Source organism: Haplochromis burtoni, unplaced genomic scaffold, assembly GCF_018398535.1.
Source record: "Haplochromis burtoni strain Fernald_Lab_line unplaced genomic scaffold, NCSU_Asbu1 Contig_56, whole genome shotgun sequence".
NCBI lineage: Eukaryota > Metazoa > Chordata > Actinopteri > Cichliformes > Cichlidae > Haplochromis > Haplochromis burtoni.
The window spans coordinates 1,749,106-1,765,908 of record NW_024582417.1 but is presented as its reverse complement, the minus strand read 5'-3'; the positions used below and the strand labels follow the sequence as shown (position 1 = coordinate 1,765,908).

The 16,803-nt window shown below is 41.6% G+C and overlaps 1 protein-coding gene across 1 annotated transcript; it reads right to left on the bottom strand.

Moving 5' to 3' along the window:
* Window positions 1–10,087: 10,087 nt before the first annotated feature.
* LOC102311446 (LRRN4 C-terminal-like protein) lies at window positions 10,088–12,806 on the bottom strand. The gene is made up of 2 exons (XM_005922180.3): window positions 12,604–12,806; window positions 10,088–11,861 (listed from the first exon to the last, which is right to left on the bottom strand). Exon 2 carries the CDS (start codon window positions 11,846–11,848, stop codon window positions 11,132–11,134), a length of 717 nt encoding a protein of 238 aa, XP_005922242.1. The 5' UTR covers window positions 11,849–11,861; window positions 12,604–12,806; the 3' UTR covers window positions 10,088–11,131.
* Window positions 12,807–16,803: the final 3,997 nt, after the last annotated feature.

The following is a 16,803-nucleotide window of genomic DNA, read 5'->3' as shown; positions in this document are numbered from 1 at the left end:
AATGTTTCATTTTGAGGCTCTTATGTGCTAAACGGTCAGTCTTGTTTCATTAGCTACATTTTAGCTTGGTCGTGTTTTTTTTGAGGGTTATGTTAATGTCACACGTCAAAAAGCTTCTTTTTTTTTTTTTTTTTCTAAAGAGTCTTATTATGAAGTCCTTTTTAAATGTAGCAGTCTGCATCATTCATCTAGTTTTAAAAATAGGCACTTTGTAATCATTTTAATGGAAAGCTACTGAATACACAGAGGAGCAAAACATGTGATGCACACAGCTGCTAGATGAGGTTGCAGGAGTAGGACTTCAGTGCCGTTGTTGCCTGGACATTTAACTGAAAATAACCCTTACACTGGTTACCATTTACCCTGTGGATCCACTGAATATGAGAGAAGTAATGAGAGCAAAGAGGATGGAGTGATGCTGCAGGTAGAAAGTAGTAAGATAAGATGATAACCGCTTCAGTTAGCATGCTGGGGAAAAGGGTGATTATTTAGACTGAGAGACTCTTTAAGGCTAATAACCTAATCCACCTCCTATCGTGTAAAGTTTGATTGCTAAGAAACATTTTCTGCTAATTGAATATGTCCCTGATATAACAAGTTTATGTAAGTTTGTCAGCTGAAGAATCTTTCTTTTAGTTGTTATGCTGTGGTACTTTTCTTTTTATTATGTTTGCAGTCTTAGCCAGTCAGAGGTAGGTTTGCAAATAACTGAAAGTATAAAGGCAAAGAATTTTCAAGCCATGCTGGTGCTGGACTTTATTATTTGCACATTCTAGCAACTGGTAATTCACTCGGTGTAAATGGTAAAATAATTTCTTCTGGATCAGAATTATTATAGTTTTTTTTATTTTTTTATTTCTTAATTAGTTTTGGTTTTTAATTGATTGTAGTTTCTTGAGTGGATCTTCCTATTTCAGTTTTGTTTGTATTGTTTGAAATGGTTTAGTTTTAGTTTCTAGTTTTTAAGCACGTTAGCAAGCTAATGTTAGCAAGCTAATGTTAGCAAGCTAATGTTAGCAAGCTAATGTTAGCAAGCTAATGTTAGCAACCTATTTAGCTCATAATCCCTCAGGGCTCAAGAAAACCTCAAAGATTTTTATAGTATATATGTTTAACCTTATTATGATGACCGTTTTATCCCAAAAAAATTCCTTTCACATAGCAGCTACACACTGAAAATATATTACTGCAAAAAAATAAGGCACCACTTAAATTACACATAGGATCTCTATGAACAAAACATTCAAGTTGAAAATCTTTACCGCCTTTAAATTTGTGTAATTTGTTGAGAACAAAATGACTTAATGGTCATAATGGATTGTTATTGTTATTGAAATTGTTATTGAAATCACAGCCTGAACCAATCATAATGCCTGTATGCACTCTGACAATGTCTGGGATGAGGTTATGGATGGCATCCTGGAGGATATCCTGGACAGCTTTTTGGTGCAATTTAGCAGTGTCTCATGTATTACTACATAATGAAGTCTGGAGAACATGAGGACTAGCTGGTGGGCTCCAGGATCTGCCAAACATTCGCCCACCTAAAAGCAGCCAGGATAGTGTTGGCTGGTGTGTGAACCCAGTTAGCCACCAATAATGTTTACATCCTGCTCTCATTGTGGAAAGACGTATGCTTCATTCTGCTATTATGACCAGGTGTAGTTTAGTGAAGGAGAAAGTAGTTCCTTCCTGAAAGTGCTCTTAGTAAGGTTTGTGTTGAAAACCAGGTCCTGATGTATTATTAGCTCTTAGAGCACAACAATGCAAGCACCATTTAGTTCCACTGTATTCAGGAGAAGGCAGGATTTTCTCCAGCCAATATCACCGCTCCATGGCCTGTGCAGTGATGCAATGAGCGATGATCCACATTAAACGTGTAATTCCTCTCGAATGGGTCGTGCTATTGTGTTTTTGCAAGCCGCAGTCAATATTGCATGATGCAGAGCTTTGTGTATTCTGAAGACTGAACATTTAGGTATTATTGGACAATGTGTCCTCGGTGCTAAACCAAAGAGAACTGGAGCAAAAAATTACAAGCGTTCACCCATCCTCCTCCTCCTCCTCCTCCTCCTCCCCTCCGCTTCACTACCTGTGTTTCTCGGTGGATTTCTTCGCCACTGGAGGCATGTTCTCTTGATTCATGAAGCAGATAAAAGAAGAGCGAGTGGATTACGACCTGACTCTTGACACATGAACGCGGCACACATTTGTGGCTCCGTGTGTCTCCAGACGACGACTCCTCCTCCTCATCTCATCCCAGTCAGAAAATGACCTAGATTCTCCAGGCTGCTGGATGTGTTTACATACACTGAGCGCTGATGACATTGTCAGTCAGAAAGCATCGCTCTCAGCTGCGAGGAGTGGGGCTCTTTTTACTGTAACCAAAGCGCCTATCCACCTCCCGTCATGATGAAATAGTGTGCAGAGCCACAGATCCCTGCTGTCCTCTGACTGCATGCATGATGGTGTTAATGGCTATTGATCCTTCTGACTGGCAGACAGCCAAGATATCTGGATGTTACGCCTGCTAGATATATTTATTTTTGCAGTGAACTGCAAGCTGCCTTCTGTTATTAGACTCCACAAAGGTTTTTTCTCTCCAAAAAAAAGAGATTTACATCTCTCTTCTCTCCCTCATCATGAATATTCACAAAAGGTCAAGTCCTTGTGCTCCTCCTGAGCTCTCTATCCCCCCTGACTGTGTCCTGAATAACATGTCCCTGATTCATCTCTTGTTCCAGAGCTTGTTCCTGCCCTGGCTGTATTTTTAATATAGCAGAGATGGGAGGGGTAGGCCTAATTGGGATTTGTTTTGTTCAACATCTGGCCATGTATCGGTCCTAGATTTCGCCTCAGTTGTATCTCACATGTAAAACATTGTATGTAGGGATCTGACTTGCATCTTTAAAAAAGCACATCGTTTCTCCCTCAGTTTGATCTTCTGTCCTTCGTCTAAAGGACAGGGCATGATGTGCCTCTCTGAACCACCTCACTGCATTTGTATTTAAAAGTCATATTTCTGTGCTGACGTTTGTGAAGGTGCACTAGTGCTCGGGTTTCAGACTCGTCTGTGAAGACTGAGCTGTGGGAGAACATGCAAAAAGTCGACTGGAGACTTGATTGACAGGAAGCCTCTCCGAGGTGCCTCCCTGCTTTCAATCCATGCATGCTGGGGATATGCTCCAGTGCCCCCCTGACAACGGGCAGGAGAAAGTAGAGAATATGAAACTGGGAATTTTGTAGAGAACAGTGGAGTTTGCACACTTAGAGCTTTAAAGTGTAAAATTTGGCTACAAAAAAAACTGTAATTAACCCTCTTTGGCATTTATCACACATTTGCCTCAGGTAAACTGCTTTAAAAGTCTCTTCCCTTTGACCAGCTGAAGAGAGCGTGGATCTAGAACAGTTCAACCGCTCTGGGGAAAACTACTTGACCTCGCATGGGTTAAATACAGCTCCCGGTTAGCTTCCCAACAGGTTTTCTGCACCTGAGCTCCAAATGAAGCTTTTTACAAACTCAATTAAAACAAATTACTGGTCAAACATTCAAAGCATACCCGGCAATACAAAGCAATGTATCCTGACTGTAGCCAGAAACTGCGACAAGATAAGATTATTTAGGAAAGCAAGCCTTGGAAAAAAATCAGCTTGACTCATTCTAGTAATTTATTTTGACATTTGTAAAACACATGCTGTGGCATTTTGAAACATAGACACGGCAGATTTGAAGCTTGTAAAATATTTGAATTCTATAATTGTCATTTATCATGTATGCATTGTCATATTGGGGACCTGCAGTTAGGGTTAGGGGTTTTTGCAACATATTTTTCATAATAAAGGTCCAATGCATGAAGATTTTTTTTTTTTTTTAAAACAGGATGAAAGTTCACTAGTGGAGGAAGAAGCACTCAGATCTTAAGAACGCGTAAAGCGAAATGTCGAGTCAAGTCACCTTTTTATAGAGCACATTTAAAAACAAGGGTTGGACAATATGTACTTTGTTGAAGCAGTGCCTGCACAAGAATTCACAGAGTAGAAAGTGCAAATTTGTCTAGAGCAAAGAGGGAAATGCAAAATATAAGCCTGATGAAAAATGAGAAACGCTAGCAAGTATTACAGTCAAAGTGTATTCTGTAGTAAAATGCTTCCACCAGGTGACTGGAGGTATTTGAGTAGAGAGAGCTCGCTGAAATGTTCAAGAAAGCAGTTTGTGGTGCTTTGAGCTTTGTGGCGTGGGGTTTTATCCTGCTGGAAGCAGCCATCAGGAGATGGGTGGTCATAAAGGGACGGACATGGTCTGCAACACTACTCGGGTAGGCTGTGGTGCTTAAATGGTCCTCCACACTATTACACTCCCAGCAGTGTAAACTGTTGATACAAGCAGGATGCATCCATGCTTTCATGTTTTTTACACCAAATTCTGACCCTACCATGTGGCTGCAACAGCAAATCGAGGCTCATCATGGTTTTTGGACGACTCTCTGTAAACCCTGGAGATGTTTGCGTGGGAAAACTCCAGCAGAGCAGACGAGGACTTTCTGAAATACTCAGGCCTGCATGTCTGGCACCAACAATCATGCCACATTCAAAGTCACTTAAATCTCTCTTCTCCTCATTCCCATGCTCGGTTTGATCTTCAGACGTGAGTGTATACAGTTGTATGCTTTTTATCGAAGTTTGGTCCAATTAAATGGTGCTCTGTGAAAAGCACAGCGATGCCTTTTGAAATGTGATGTATGTCAAAACTGTGCCCTTGTACATTACTTGACTAAATATACTTCATTTGGCAAACCGGACATGGTTATGAAGAAATGGTTATGATGAAAAGCCTGCGAGGTCACATGAAGGGTGGAGGAGCAGAGCAGGGGAGCATGTGTGACAGTGCCGATGCCAAAGTGATTGATAACCCTCCTCGCCAAGCTGAGCTCAGACTCAACCTCGTCAGCTCCTCCTGTATAATGCCAGGTTGCCATGGTTACCCTAGCTCTTCATACAAGAAAATAAGGGGAGTGGGGCGGGGATGTGTTGGGGGGGCATTTTCTCCTCCTCCTCCACATCTTTTGACATGCTGTGGCGGAGCTTTCCTGGGGGGTTGAGAGTGGGGAGTGCTGACCTGCCTGTCAAACACTGAATATACAAGAAAAAAATAAGTAAAAAAATAAAAATGGTAGGAAAGCAGCAGTGATGGAAAGCTTCCTCTTCAAACACAAACTCTTCTCCTCGAACTCCCCCTGCGATGCACAAATGTGTCTGAGCTGATTACCACTGCAAACTCATTTTCATCCCTGTTAGAACAACTAATTTCCATTTCCAGCACATTATCACTGAGTGCATGCCAGAGGTGGCTTTAATGTCTGCAGTGCTCTTTGCAATAATGACCTCTAGTGGTTTCCAGTGAAGGCAAACGAGACTCGGGCTGAACCTGTTTGGAGAGATGTCTGGATGATGCAAAGGAAGTCCCACTCATGCTCTTGCTCTTTGTTTTTTTTCCATTTGCAAAAAAGGGAAATATCATCATCTATGCATGTACCCCCCCCCCGGTCATCATCCTGCCAGTGACATCAGGCTTACACTTAGAGACAGAAGGCAATCTTTTTATTTACAGGGTTGCAGTTGTAGCCAAGACAGACAGACACAGAAGTAAACAGGATGAGACGCCTGCAGGGGGAGATCAGTTGTTACAACCACCCACTTAGACCCGCTGATTCCTCTGATGAAGCCCCCCCCCATTTAAAAAGCTGCTTATACACTCGACTAAACTAAACCAGCTCATTTGGAAGAGGTTTTTGATTGACACCCTTTCATTTTCCCTTTTCATTTTCTTCATTGTACTCTCGTCAAAGTGCCTAAAAGACTAAAAGGGGAGGAGGACCAGTTCTGCATTTAAATCAAACCAGTATGTGTTCTGGCACCATTTCCAATAATGGGCACTGATGGATGTCTGACCTACTTTGAACATTTTATGCCCTGTAAAACCTGACCCCAGCGGACAGAGAAAGCAACCATTAGTGCCCCTGCTGGTGGATTACAACTACTGATATTAATAATAACATTTATACATACGTAGTGCTTTTTTTTTTTTCCCCCAGTGCCAAATGCAAATTAATTTTTCACAAATGTTAACTGCCTGGAAGTGAATGACAGTTTTGAATGGGAACCTGTATAATGTTATGGGATGAATATAGTATTACAGCTTCCAATTATTTTCATTGCAGAAAAGCCTCACCTACGTGCTGCAGCACAATCAGCAGAAGGATCAAATCATGAATTGATCAGTCCTTATTCTCTGTGGTGCCGTCGCAATGCGAGAAGCAGAGAAATTACTGAAAGAAGAATCTGTTTTTTGCCAAAGCAGCTGCCAAATAAAAGGTCAAATCCGACTGGCAGTTATCATGTTCGGCCCCCTTTGTCCTGTTTTCTGCTACATTGCTGAAGGTTAAGCTCAACTGCAGCAGCTCCTGTATTTGTCGTTTTCACGTTGTCGGTTTATTTGACGTGATATTCACCCTGACAGTTTTTGCGCAGTGGTGCGCGTCCCGTACGGTGATGAAAACAGCTGCTTGATGGATCGGGAAACGACATAGATGAGAGTGAAACTTGAGAAAACAGCACAAGTGATTATTCAGCTTTCATTTGACCTTTAAGGATCCTTCCTCCTCTAGTTTTGCAGGTGTTGTTTTGACTTGTGTGCTCACAGTGTTTGAGTGGAGGTGACTCGACCTCGAGGAATCTGTTTTATCTCATGTTGTTTCCAATCAGCACTGGGCCTAATGCAATGCCACTTGGTATGCATGTTTCTAATTACAGGTATGCAACTTTGAGTCTTTGCCCATTCAAGCAGACAGGCCTCTTCTTTCTGACCATTTCTAGGCGATACATTTATTTCTCCAAGCCTAACGTCGGTTAAAAGTTAAATGAATGATGGATCCATGCTTCCACGTTATTTATGACAAATTCTGACTACCATCTGAATGACGCAGCAGAAATATAGACTCATCAGAGCAGACAAGCTTTTTCCAGTCTTGATGAGCCCCTGTTTTTTACAGGCGTGTCACCTGGTGTGGTCTTCTGCTTACTGTAAACCGTATCAGCTTTAATGTTGTGTCATGTCTTCAGAGATGCTCTCCTGCATGTCTCGGTTGTAATGACTCACTGTTCCCTTCCTATCAGCTCAGAGCAGTCTGGCCATTCTCCTCTGACCTCTGGCATCGACAACATGTTTCCCCCCAAAGAACTGCCAGTCAAGGAATGTTGTCTCTCTTTGGGATCATTCTCTGTAAACCCCAGAGATGGTTTTACGGGAAAATCCAATAGATGAGGAGTTGAAATATTCAGACCAGTCTGTTTGGCCATTACCCTCTCAGGCTCAAATTAAACTTTTTGTTGCTAATGCACAACCAAGTCCTGCAGTGGTACTTCTGAGTAAAGAAAAATCATAAAATATGTATGTGGGGTAATCAGGTTGTTAGTTTTTAACTGTTGCAAATCGGCAACGCCTGCCTTGAGAGGGTTAATCATGAGACATTCAAAGTTAAATCACCTTTCTTCCCCATTCTGAAGCTCAGTTTGAACTTCAGCAGGATGTCTTGACCATGACTTCATTCTTAAATGCATTAAGCTGCTGTCACATTTTTGTCTGATTAGATATTTGTGTTAACAAACAGTGAAGTGGCCGGTGAGTGTAAATTTTGTGTCATATCAGCACAAATCAAATGACTAAATCAAATCTGTCCCTGATGCAGAAATGGTCGTGGATACTGAATGACACTAATGGCAGTCCTGGATTACGACATTGTGTCTGCTCCACTGTGAGAAGCAACGGCTTGATTTGTGAGCTATTTCGCAACTCTGCGCGTCTAAACATTGCAATATCATTAGCAACGTAACATAACGTCAGACTTTAGGGTAAAATCCCAAACTTCATAAACCCCGACGTAAACGTGTTAAGCATCAGTTCACAGACCAAACAAACACTCGTTCTGTCTGCTGGTTACTAATGTGGTTACTAATGTGGTTACTAATGTGGTTACAGTAACAGAGGTGTCAGGTAGAGACGAAGCTTCTTGTTGACACAGTCAGTGAAGCTGATTCACTTCTTTATATCTTACCTCTTTACCAGAAAATGACTCACCGGATCACTGAAGGAGATTTCTATGATTCAGCATGACTCTTCTAAAGTGAGTAGCATCTGTCAGCACATTCCGGTGCTCCTAACCTCACTCCAACATTTCCCTCCTGTTGCCAACAAAAAACAAAACAAAATACCAAGACACCGTTGCATCTAAAAATTGAAGATTGAGAAGCAGCTCTGCAGCACGGAAAATGCACCTCACATCTGTTTTTCTTCCAGATAATCTTCCACTTTATTCAAGTAAAATCCAAAATCTGTTTGGAGAGGCGCTGCGTCTCCCTGGGACGTGCTGTACAGAGCTTCAAAATGCGCTCTGCAAAACGCGGGAGAGTCATATATCAGGAGCCTCAAAATATTCACATTAGCAAATGATTAGCAGAGAACAGAACAGTCTGTGCATCATCTAGGTCCCAATTGAGCCTTTATGTAGTTAGTTATTAAGTCATTTCCTCAGAGCTGGAGATCATAAACGTTTATTGAAAAAACAAATTTCATGTAAATGCCTGATTGTAACACCGCAGCTAAAGAATACTTTTTACAGAAAATAGCGCTGAATTGTTTTGGATCAGCTGCAGGTGTAAACGCAGGTATAAAAGCAAAATCTTGACTTTATTTTATTGTGTTTTAGGGTTTTTTTTCTTCTTCTAATAGTTCACAGATTCAGCAGATCAGATGCTCAGTGTTAAAATAAATTAAAATTAAGTATAAAAATGAATTTGCTTGGGAAAAAAACCCCTCGAATTTTCAAAGTGAAGACTTCAAACCATGTAAATTCATTCTGATTGTTTAGATTTAGAATTTTGCAAATCTAATTCAAATATCATTTTTTATTAGTTGTTGAAACTTTACTCGCCTTTAATACGGATGTTTTATACTTCCATACAAGATCTTGGAAGTCTCTTGAAGAGGAAAAGACATAAAGTGTGACTTTATGTCTTTTATTGGCATTATAGATCTGTAGCCTTTTCATTTTAAACATCAAAGGACTCAGAAGTGTTTATACTTGACCACGGGGGGCTGTACACACCCTTATTTCATTTTCTTCTTCTTAGAACTTTACTGGATTCGGCACTCGTTCACGGGCTAAATTTTGATTTCATCAAAAATTCAAAAACATTTTCAGGGTTTGAAAAAGTAGTGTACTTTGAAATAAATCGAGCCGTGTGCATGTTGAAATAAGATACTAATGTATTTTTCATGTTCTTCTTCTGTTCTGCAGCCATCGCAGAAACGGTGTGAACTGTCTGTTACTGGTTTCAAAGTTTCTTGTGTTCTGCATTTGCTTTGAGCACAGAACGTCTCTTTCTATTTTAAACAGGCTGCTGCCAGCTCGTGTTTTTTTGGGTTTCATCTCAAAGCGGCCCATTCATGCAGATATTTCCCTCCCAGTCTGACAGTGACAGCAATGTGTGTCATAAAAGCAAACATCTTGAGGCCATTTGAGCCACTCAAACGAGCAGTCTGTTGTGTTTCCAAATTACAGATGTTAGATGACTTCGATGCCGCGCTCTGTGGTGTAAGTTGTGCAGTCAAGTTGGAATAAGAAAGACGCCATGCCAAGGGCGGTGGAACAACTCCATGGCAGCAGCCGGAGCAAAAGGGAATTATAACATTGCTGCTAGAAACGCAGATGGAGGCCTGAACATGAGATAAACTGAGGGGGGGGGATTAAAATTTTGGACTTTCTTCTCATCATGGCAGAGAGAAAAAAAAAGCCTCAAGCTTCTCATCAGCCCGATGCTGCGTGACGGGAAGTCTCAGATGGGATGAGACAGCCCTCGCAAAATCCATATCCCTCTGAAAAAGCGATTGTGTGACAGCTGGAAAAAACATCATCGAACACTGGTGCTCGTCCAGGGCGCTGACATAACTTCCGTCAATAAGACAGATGGAAAAGCACACCCATCCTACCAAGTAAAAGATGATACAAAATGACACGTTTCGACACAGCGGTGGTGACTAAGGCGACGTTTTACTTAATTTTAATAGTCAGGCTCGAGCAAAAGTGGTCAATCAAACACATTTAACGTCCAGAGGCGAAAAAAGAACACAATTGTAATAAATACAGTTTAAGTCAGTTTCCAACAATTGATCCATTCACGCTTTAATTACTTCCATTACACGAGGAGCTCTCACAGAGAGTTTCAATGAAAAGATTTCATTACAGCTTGCTTTGATGTCTACAACAGTAAGTGACAGCATCTTTTTCCTTTCCTGGGGGAGCCTTCCTCAGCCCTCATAGAGCAGAGGAGGCGGTACAGCCCAGAGAGATCGCCATCCCATCACAGAGCTCAACAGCAAACAAACCCTAATTATATTATATAAAAATTATAGTGCCATTTGAACCTTTGCTACCATCTCTTATGCCTTCTGCTGTACTCTTTCAAACAGAATTTGTGCTTGTTGTCATTTTACTTGTGCTTTATGCTATTAACACTTTAATACACGTCACTATTTTGTAAACACTACTCCAAGAAACCTCTAATTTGCACAGAAGATTAGGAAAGATACACTTCTGTCAAGTAATAAAGTCTTGGAGCACCATAGTGGCGCTTTTAAAACTTTTATCATGTAAGCTTCAAATATTTTTACCCCACTATTAGCAGTTACACACTGTGCTGCTCAGCTAAGCAAGTTGAAAGCAGGGACCACATGCTGGGATGTTCCCTGATGTTTGTCTTCAGGGTTTCATTTCTGGGAAAAAAAAATATAATTTGCAAGTAATGAATTCTGTGAGTAATTTTATGCATTTGTTGTGGATGTGGGACTTTCTCGCACCGAGGGGTTTTCAGGATGGAGGCATCAGGCGATGAGCATAACCAGTTGGATGTATTCATGTGAAATGAATACATCGCTGCTTCCTCTTGTTTTGAGAAAGCCTCGTGGTGCAGGAAACCTCAGATGTTATCGTGTTTTCATAGCTAACTGCAATAATGCAGAAGAGTCTCAGAGCACAGACTTCTCTCGACGAGTGTCCAGTCTTGCGGTGCTTCCTGTTCACCTCGTCTCAGCTGTGTTGTGCATGGAGATGGTGGCCTCCTGTTTCCTTTGCCTCTTGTGCCTCCACAGCAGGACGGCCAGCAAGAGGAGCAGCAGGAAGCCCAGGGCTCCCCCGATGAGCCCTGCTGTCAAAGGCAGGCTGTTATCTCTGGGATGGTACATCATACAAGATCCTTCGCTGGCTCCGGCATCATTCACGGCCACCACGCAAACTTCTGCTATGTTGCCAACTTCGCCCACTCCTCCGCTTCTCCGGTCCTCCTCAAACTTCTGCCTCTCCTGCCCTCCGACAGTCACAACATAGGCTGTGACGAGTGAATAAGGTGTGCACCACTGAAGTACAACTTCGGACCCGTTCCAGGATACTGAGCTTAGTTTGGGCGCTTCTGGGGGCACATTATTTAAAGTGAACCCCGGACACAAGCAGTTAGAGGAGGCTGCAAGCTCAAAACAGGAGATCTGGCCTTCAAGACAGGGATCATAGTCACACTGCTTAAGGGTCCCTCTACTTGGAATCAACGTCTTGGATGATCTAGTGGTTGTATCTTCATATCGACTGTAATCCTCATCGTCAACAAGAGAATCCTTGTCTGAGTGTGCGTATGGGCCGTGAATTCCCATGGGATGCATCCCTTCTGAGCTCATAGGCAGGGGGCAGTAACCTCTGATGAAAAGCAGGCATATGATCCCGAGTGGGAAAGTAAGGTCCCTCATGGCAGCCGTTGTACTGGAAAACATAAAAAAAGTAGAATTCCATCAGAATATTTTAGAATCTGTTTTTAAGCCCCTCGGGCTTCTAACTGTGTGTACATTTAGTAAGTCGGTTGCTTTGTCTCTTGTATGAAAGAGCCAGAATGAGAACATATTTCCCCCTGATTCTGTGTCTTTTGGAGATGATCTACCTGCAGAGGCAAAGGACCGTTTCGAATGAATCGACTGACTTGAATAAAGCGCTATTTTCAGTGGGAAAATAAATCGGTCAAAATCCAAACTTTTTCCCAGCCCACATAGCTTTCAAATAGGCAAAATGACAAAATGCCGACACCTAAGTAGCTGAAATTGAGTGCTCTGCAAAGTGTTTATAAATGATGTCTAGTGTTGTATATCAAACTGCAAGTAATAGTCCTCATTTGTTAAGACTTGGAGGTTCCACACTCCACTTTAGCATTCCACTGGCCTATTGCACAAGAGGGTTCACATGCCTGCACGCCAGGAATCAGCGCAGGCTTGTCAGCTGTATCTAGTTACAGGAAAGCTGCTGCTTCTTGAGAATCCACACGAGCGTACCTGAAATATGCTGTGTGGTGAACTTGCATAGCAACCTAACAATGGGGCCATTCAAAAATCTCAGTGCGGTGAACGGAGTAGGAGCCCCCATTGAATACTAATCTACTTTATGCAAGCTGTTTTGGCAACTTGCAGCTTAACGCTACTCACTGAAACTGTGTAATAAAAAGATATCCATTTACCTGTTTCTCGGAGAAGTTTGAAAAGGCTATCAGACAACCGACGAGCTTCTTTCTCCTCGCCTCTCTTCCAGTTGCTCTCTCCGGTGTGGTCTCTCCCTCTTTTTATATGTTTTCCTTCTGCCCAACAATCGCCTCCTTCTTTCTGTCCTCCCTTATTCCTTATGCTTTGGCTTCTGCACCAGCTCCACCTCCCTCTTTGCCAAATTGTTTAGTGATGTGTCTGTGAGTGAGCAGCTGTGCACGCCATTTAGTGGAGAAATACTATAGTCTGCTATTAGTTACATCACTACTGGTTAATTTGGTGACCACATTTTTATTTTTGTCTCATTCTTTCACAACAAGCACATTATTCAGAGCATGTCTCATTTGTTAATGAAGGCTCGTTTCCCTTTTAGGGGAGAAGGGATTTACAGAGGACTGGAAAGCTCTAGCTTTGATTCATCTAAATGTTTTTCATCATTGGCATACACGTAGTGGCTACACGTAGACTGTGACTTCCATTGAAACAGCTCCAGAGTCAAATAGAGGAAACTGTTTAGCAGCTGTTCACCGAATTACTAATAACGAAACAGACCGGACCTGTGCTGGGAATCATTTGTAACGTATGTACTTATTTCTCCTTGAAGAAAAAAATGAAAGCATAAAATAAATTGAGTAGAAAACGTGGTGGATGTCAAAAGCCAGTTGTATGAGATTATTTTTTTTGTTACCTGTTAAAAACTTCACGTGGCTTTAAACCCAACTGTTCTCTCATATCTCTGCCCTGCTTTTGAGCTAAAGTCACAGAAAAACACAAAGCACACCGTCCTGTACCTGAGGGATACCTACAGCTCAGATAAAGTCTGTTGAAAACTGATGCGCTGAATGAGTCACAATCCCGCTCAAATACCCAAATACATCGTTCCTGCCGTTATTCAGCAGACACCAGATGGATGAATTAAAAGTTTTATTTCCTATATCATTATCAGGTGCGGTATAAGTGTTTGTCGCTTCTCGCTTCTATCTGTGGATGCGTGAACATGTTTTTGGATATATAGGAGCGCGTGTGGGTGTGAAGGGGGCACGTATATATATCTGCATCCAGGATGCTTCTGAGTAATGCTCTGTTTATATTGTGCAGCGTGTGTTGTTATTATATCTGAGTTCAATACTGCGAAGCCTGCGTCAGTTTTCCTCCATACTTCATTTCACACACTGTAACAAATTTCTATGAAAATACAGGAAACTGTTCACTTATTGTATAATAAAGTACGTTAACTTTATGTTTTGGGGTTTGTTTTTTGTTTTACTTTGTTGGGCCCAGGAGCTCGTTAGTGTGTAAATGTTTACGTTCAAGTAATTAATAAATGGGTATAGTCTAAGTCATGGTTTGCATTTTGATTGCTGTGACTGTGCAGTCTGGCTTCCGGTGTTTGAGTGGGTCAAATCAGTGTTAAACAAAAAACTGACCTCTCTGGCTTGGACGGGGTTCATCACACCCAGACAACATTCATCTTCAGGGTGGTTGCACACTCTTGACGCTGACTTTTTATTTCTGTGTAATACAAATACTGAATCATGTGACGGCATCACATCATGTGACTCAGTGTGATGGCAGCTAAAGAGCTGATAGTATTATACTGTTAAGTTATATCCTCTATAACAAAGTAAGGGGGATTTTATTCACAATAAGTCAATAAAACATTTAAGACACAAACTGTCTTTAGAATTTAATGAAAGCAGAGAGGGTGTGACAGGCAATATGACAAATGTAAAGTCCCTGAGTAAGAAACGTTTCCCCGAAGTGACACAAATCCCAGCAGATGGTAACTGTTAAATGGGTTGTTGCATAATCCTGAAATGGTCTACCCTTTTTTATTTGCCACAGATCACATCAGTTTTTCCTTTTAAAAAACACTGCCTGCGGCTGGGGATAGGTCTGCTTTCCTCATCAGAAATGACTCTATAAGGAATTGATTATTCTTATATATGAAACTAAAGCAGCACAAACAAATACTCCAAGGTCCTGTTATATCTGGAACAGATCTCCACAGGAGATCTTGGTATGGTTAATAATGTTGCTTGCCTTCTTTCCACATGTGGTCACGTAAACCATTTACAGTTTTTTCCACGGCCTACAGGAAAAGAAAACAGTAAGTGGAAATTGTCCCGATAGTTCACACAATCTTTGTGAACAACCAGTATTAATATAAAAAGGAACATATGCTGAAGTCCTGAGGGTGTTCGTGTCTGAGAGGAGCCGGTCCGATTGTAAAGCAACGTCCAGGTTCTTATCTGGCTCATTCATCAGCCTGTGTCTCTAAAAAATTTTTTTAGAGGGAACAGACAAAAAATCTTGATTACAGCAGATTTGTTCTGTGTGGGCCGTAACTGCAATGGGTGGATTTGACATTAATTAGTGTGCATGATGGATTGCACTGACATCTGCAAAACATAAAGTTCATGGTGCTTTTGGCCAGTTTCCTCAGCTTTAGTGGACCTTTAGTGGTTCTGTGAAGCTTCGCCTGGAGCAGACTGCAGATGTTTTCTCCACAGGGTCAGCCTGACCAAGAGGTCGGTGACCTGGGCGTACTTCACTGTGAGCTCTACTTGTATCTATTATTTTTTTCTCCTCATCAAATGGCTGCTGTACTGCCAGGAATTGTGGAGCCAATTTCACCCTGAAACATGGGATTAAGGCTGTAAATCAGGATACACTTGTCCATTACACTTTAACAAACACTTTTCGCTCTAGTTGCTCCAGAAACCACCAGGCAGACTAAAAGTTTCATTAAATGGTAAATGGCCTGTATTTGTATAGCGCTTTACTGGTCCCTAAGGACCCCAAAGCGCTTTACACATCCAGTCATCCACACACAGGTGATGGCAAGCTACACTGTAGCCACAGCTGCCCTGGGGCGCACTGACAGAGGCTGCCGGACACTGGCGCCACCGGGCCCTCGTGACCACCACTAGTAGGCAACGGGTGAAGTGTCTTGCCCAAGGACACAACGACCGAGACTGTCCAAGCCGAGGCTCAAACTGGCAACCTTCGGAATACAAGGCGAGCTCCCAACTCTTGAGCCACGATCGCCCCAAACAAGAAGACTCAAACTGTCACCCTCAGTTGAAAGGAAATATATTCAGATGTTCCGGAAAGTCCCAGGCTGCTACCTAACTGGACAATCCAAATGCCTTCTGGTGAAAACTTTTATGGACAGAAGGCACAAAGACATTTGGCCACAATGACAGGTTAGGTATGTTTGGATGCCTAAATGTGAGCACAATGTGTAGGACTACTACTACCTCCACATTATTTAACTTCACTTTAAATCAGCAGGACAATGACCCCAAACACACATTAAGAGAGGTTTTGAATGGATAAAGAAGCTAACATTGAACTTCTTGGATGGCCTTCCCAAAGTCAGGATTAAAAGCTAGGCTTAATCTGGACCATACTAGGAAACCAAACCAATTTAAGTGAACTCTACCTATTTTAACAATAAGATTCTTCAAACATACAGCCAGAATTATCCCAGAAGCTTCTTCATGGTTACTGAAATGGTTGAGGTGCAACTTGCTAAGAGATATTTAACCAAATATTAGTTAGTTAGTTAGTGTGTGTGTGTGTGTGTGTGTGTGTGTGTGTGTGTTCTGTATGTATACTTTTGAGGCTGTGTGGCTTAGAATCCAAAATAAAATGAAACTTGTGCCACCAATAAGTGTTTTTTAAAGTCATTACAGATGCTGTACATTCTTAACCAACCTGGAAAAAGAATGGTCAAAAGTATGGGTAGAACATTGTGCCATCAGAAACTGAATTTGAATAAGTTAAATTCGAATTTGAATTCCTCGGATTGAATCTAAATTGTAACTTGAATTCTTCAAATCCAGTTTCTGGTGGAACAAAGTTCTGCCCATAAAACTTTGCCAAAAGTGCTGACAAAACTGTGGCCAGTTGGGTGTTTAAAAAATTAGAAGAACTTACAGGGATTTTGTTTTCTATTTCACTGAAGAACATATTTTAAAAAGTACTCCCCAAAACATGAATCTGATATTCATATTTCTAGCTGTAGTTCAGGGTAGAAGTAGAAAACGAAAGGAAAAAAAATGTACGAACTGGGACGTTTCTAAACTCGAATGTTTTGTGAGATTAAAGCAAGATAAGTCACTAGGTGCGCAGAACCTCCTGCGAGTCCCTACCCTGGGTAAAACAAGCCC

Coding starts and splice junctions, on each gene's coding strand:
- LOC102311446 (XM_005922180.3), bottom strand. CDS start 11,848: ATGAGGGACCTTACTTTCCCACTCGGGATCATATGCCTGCTTTTCATC.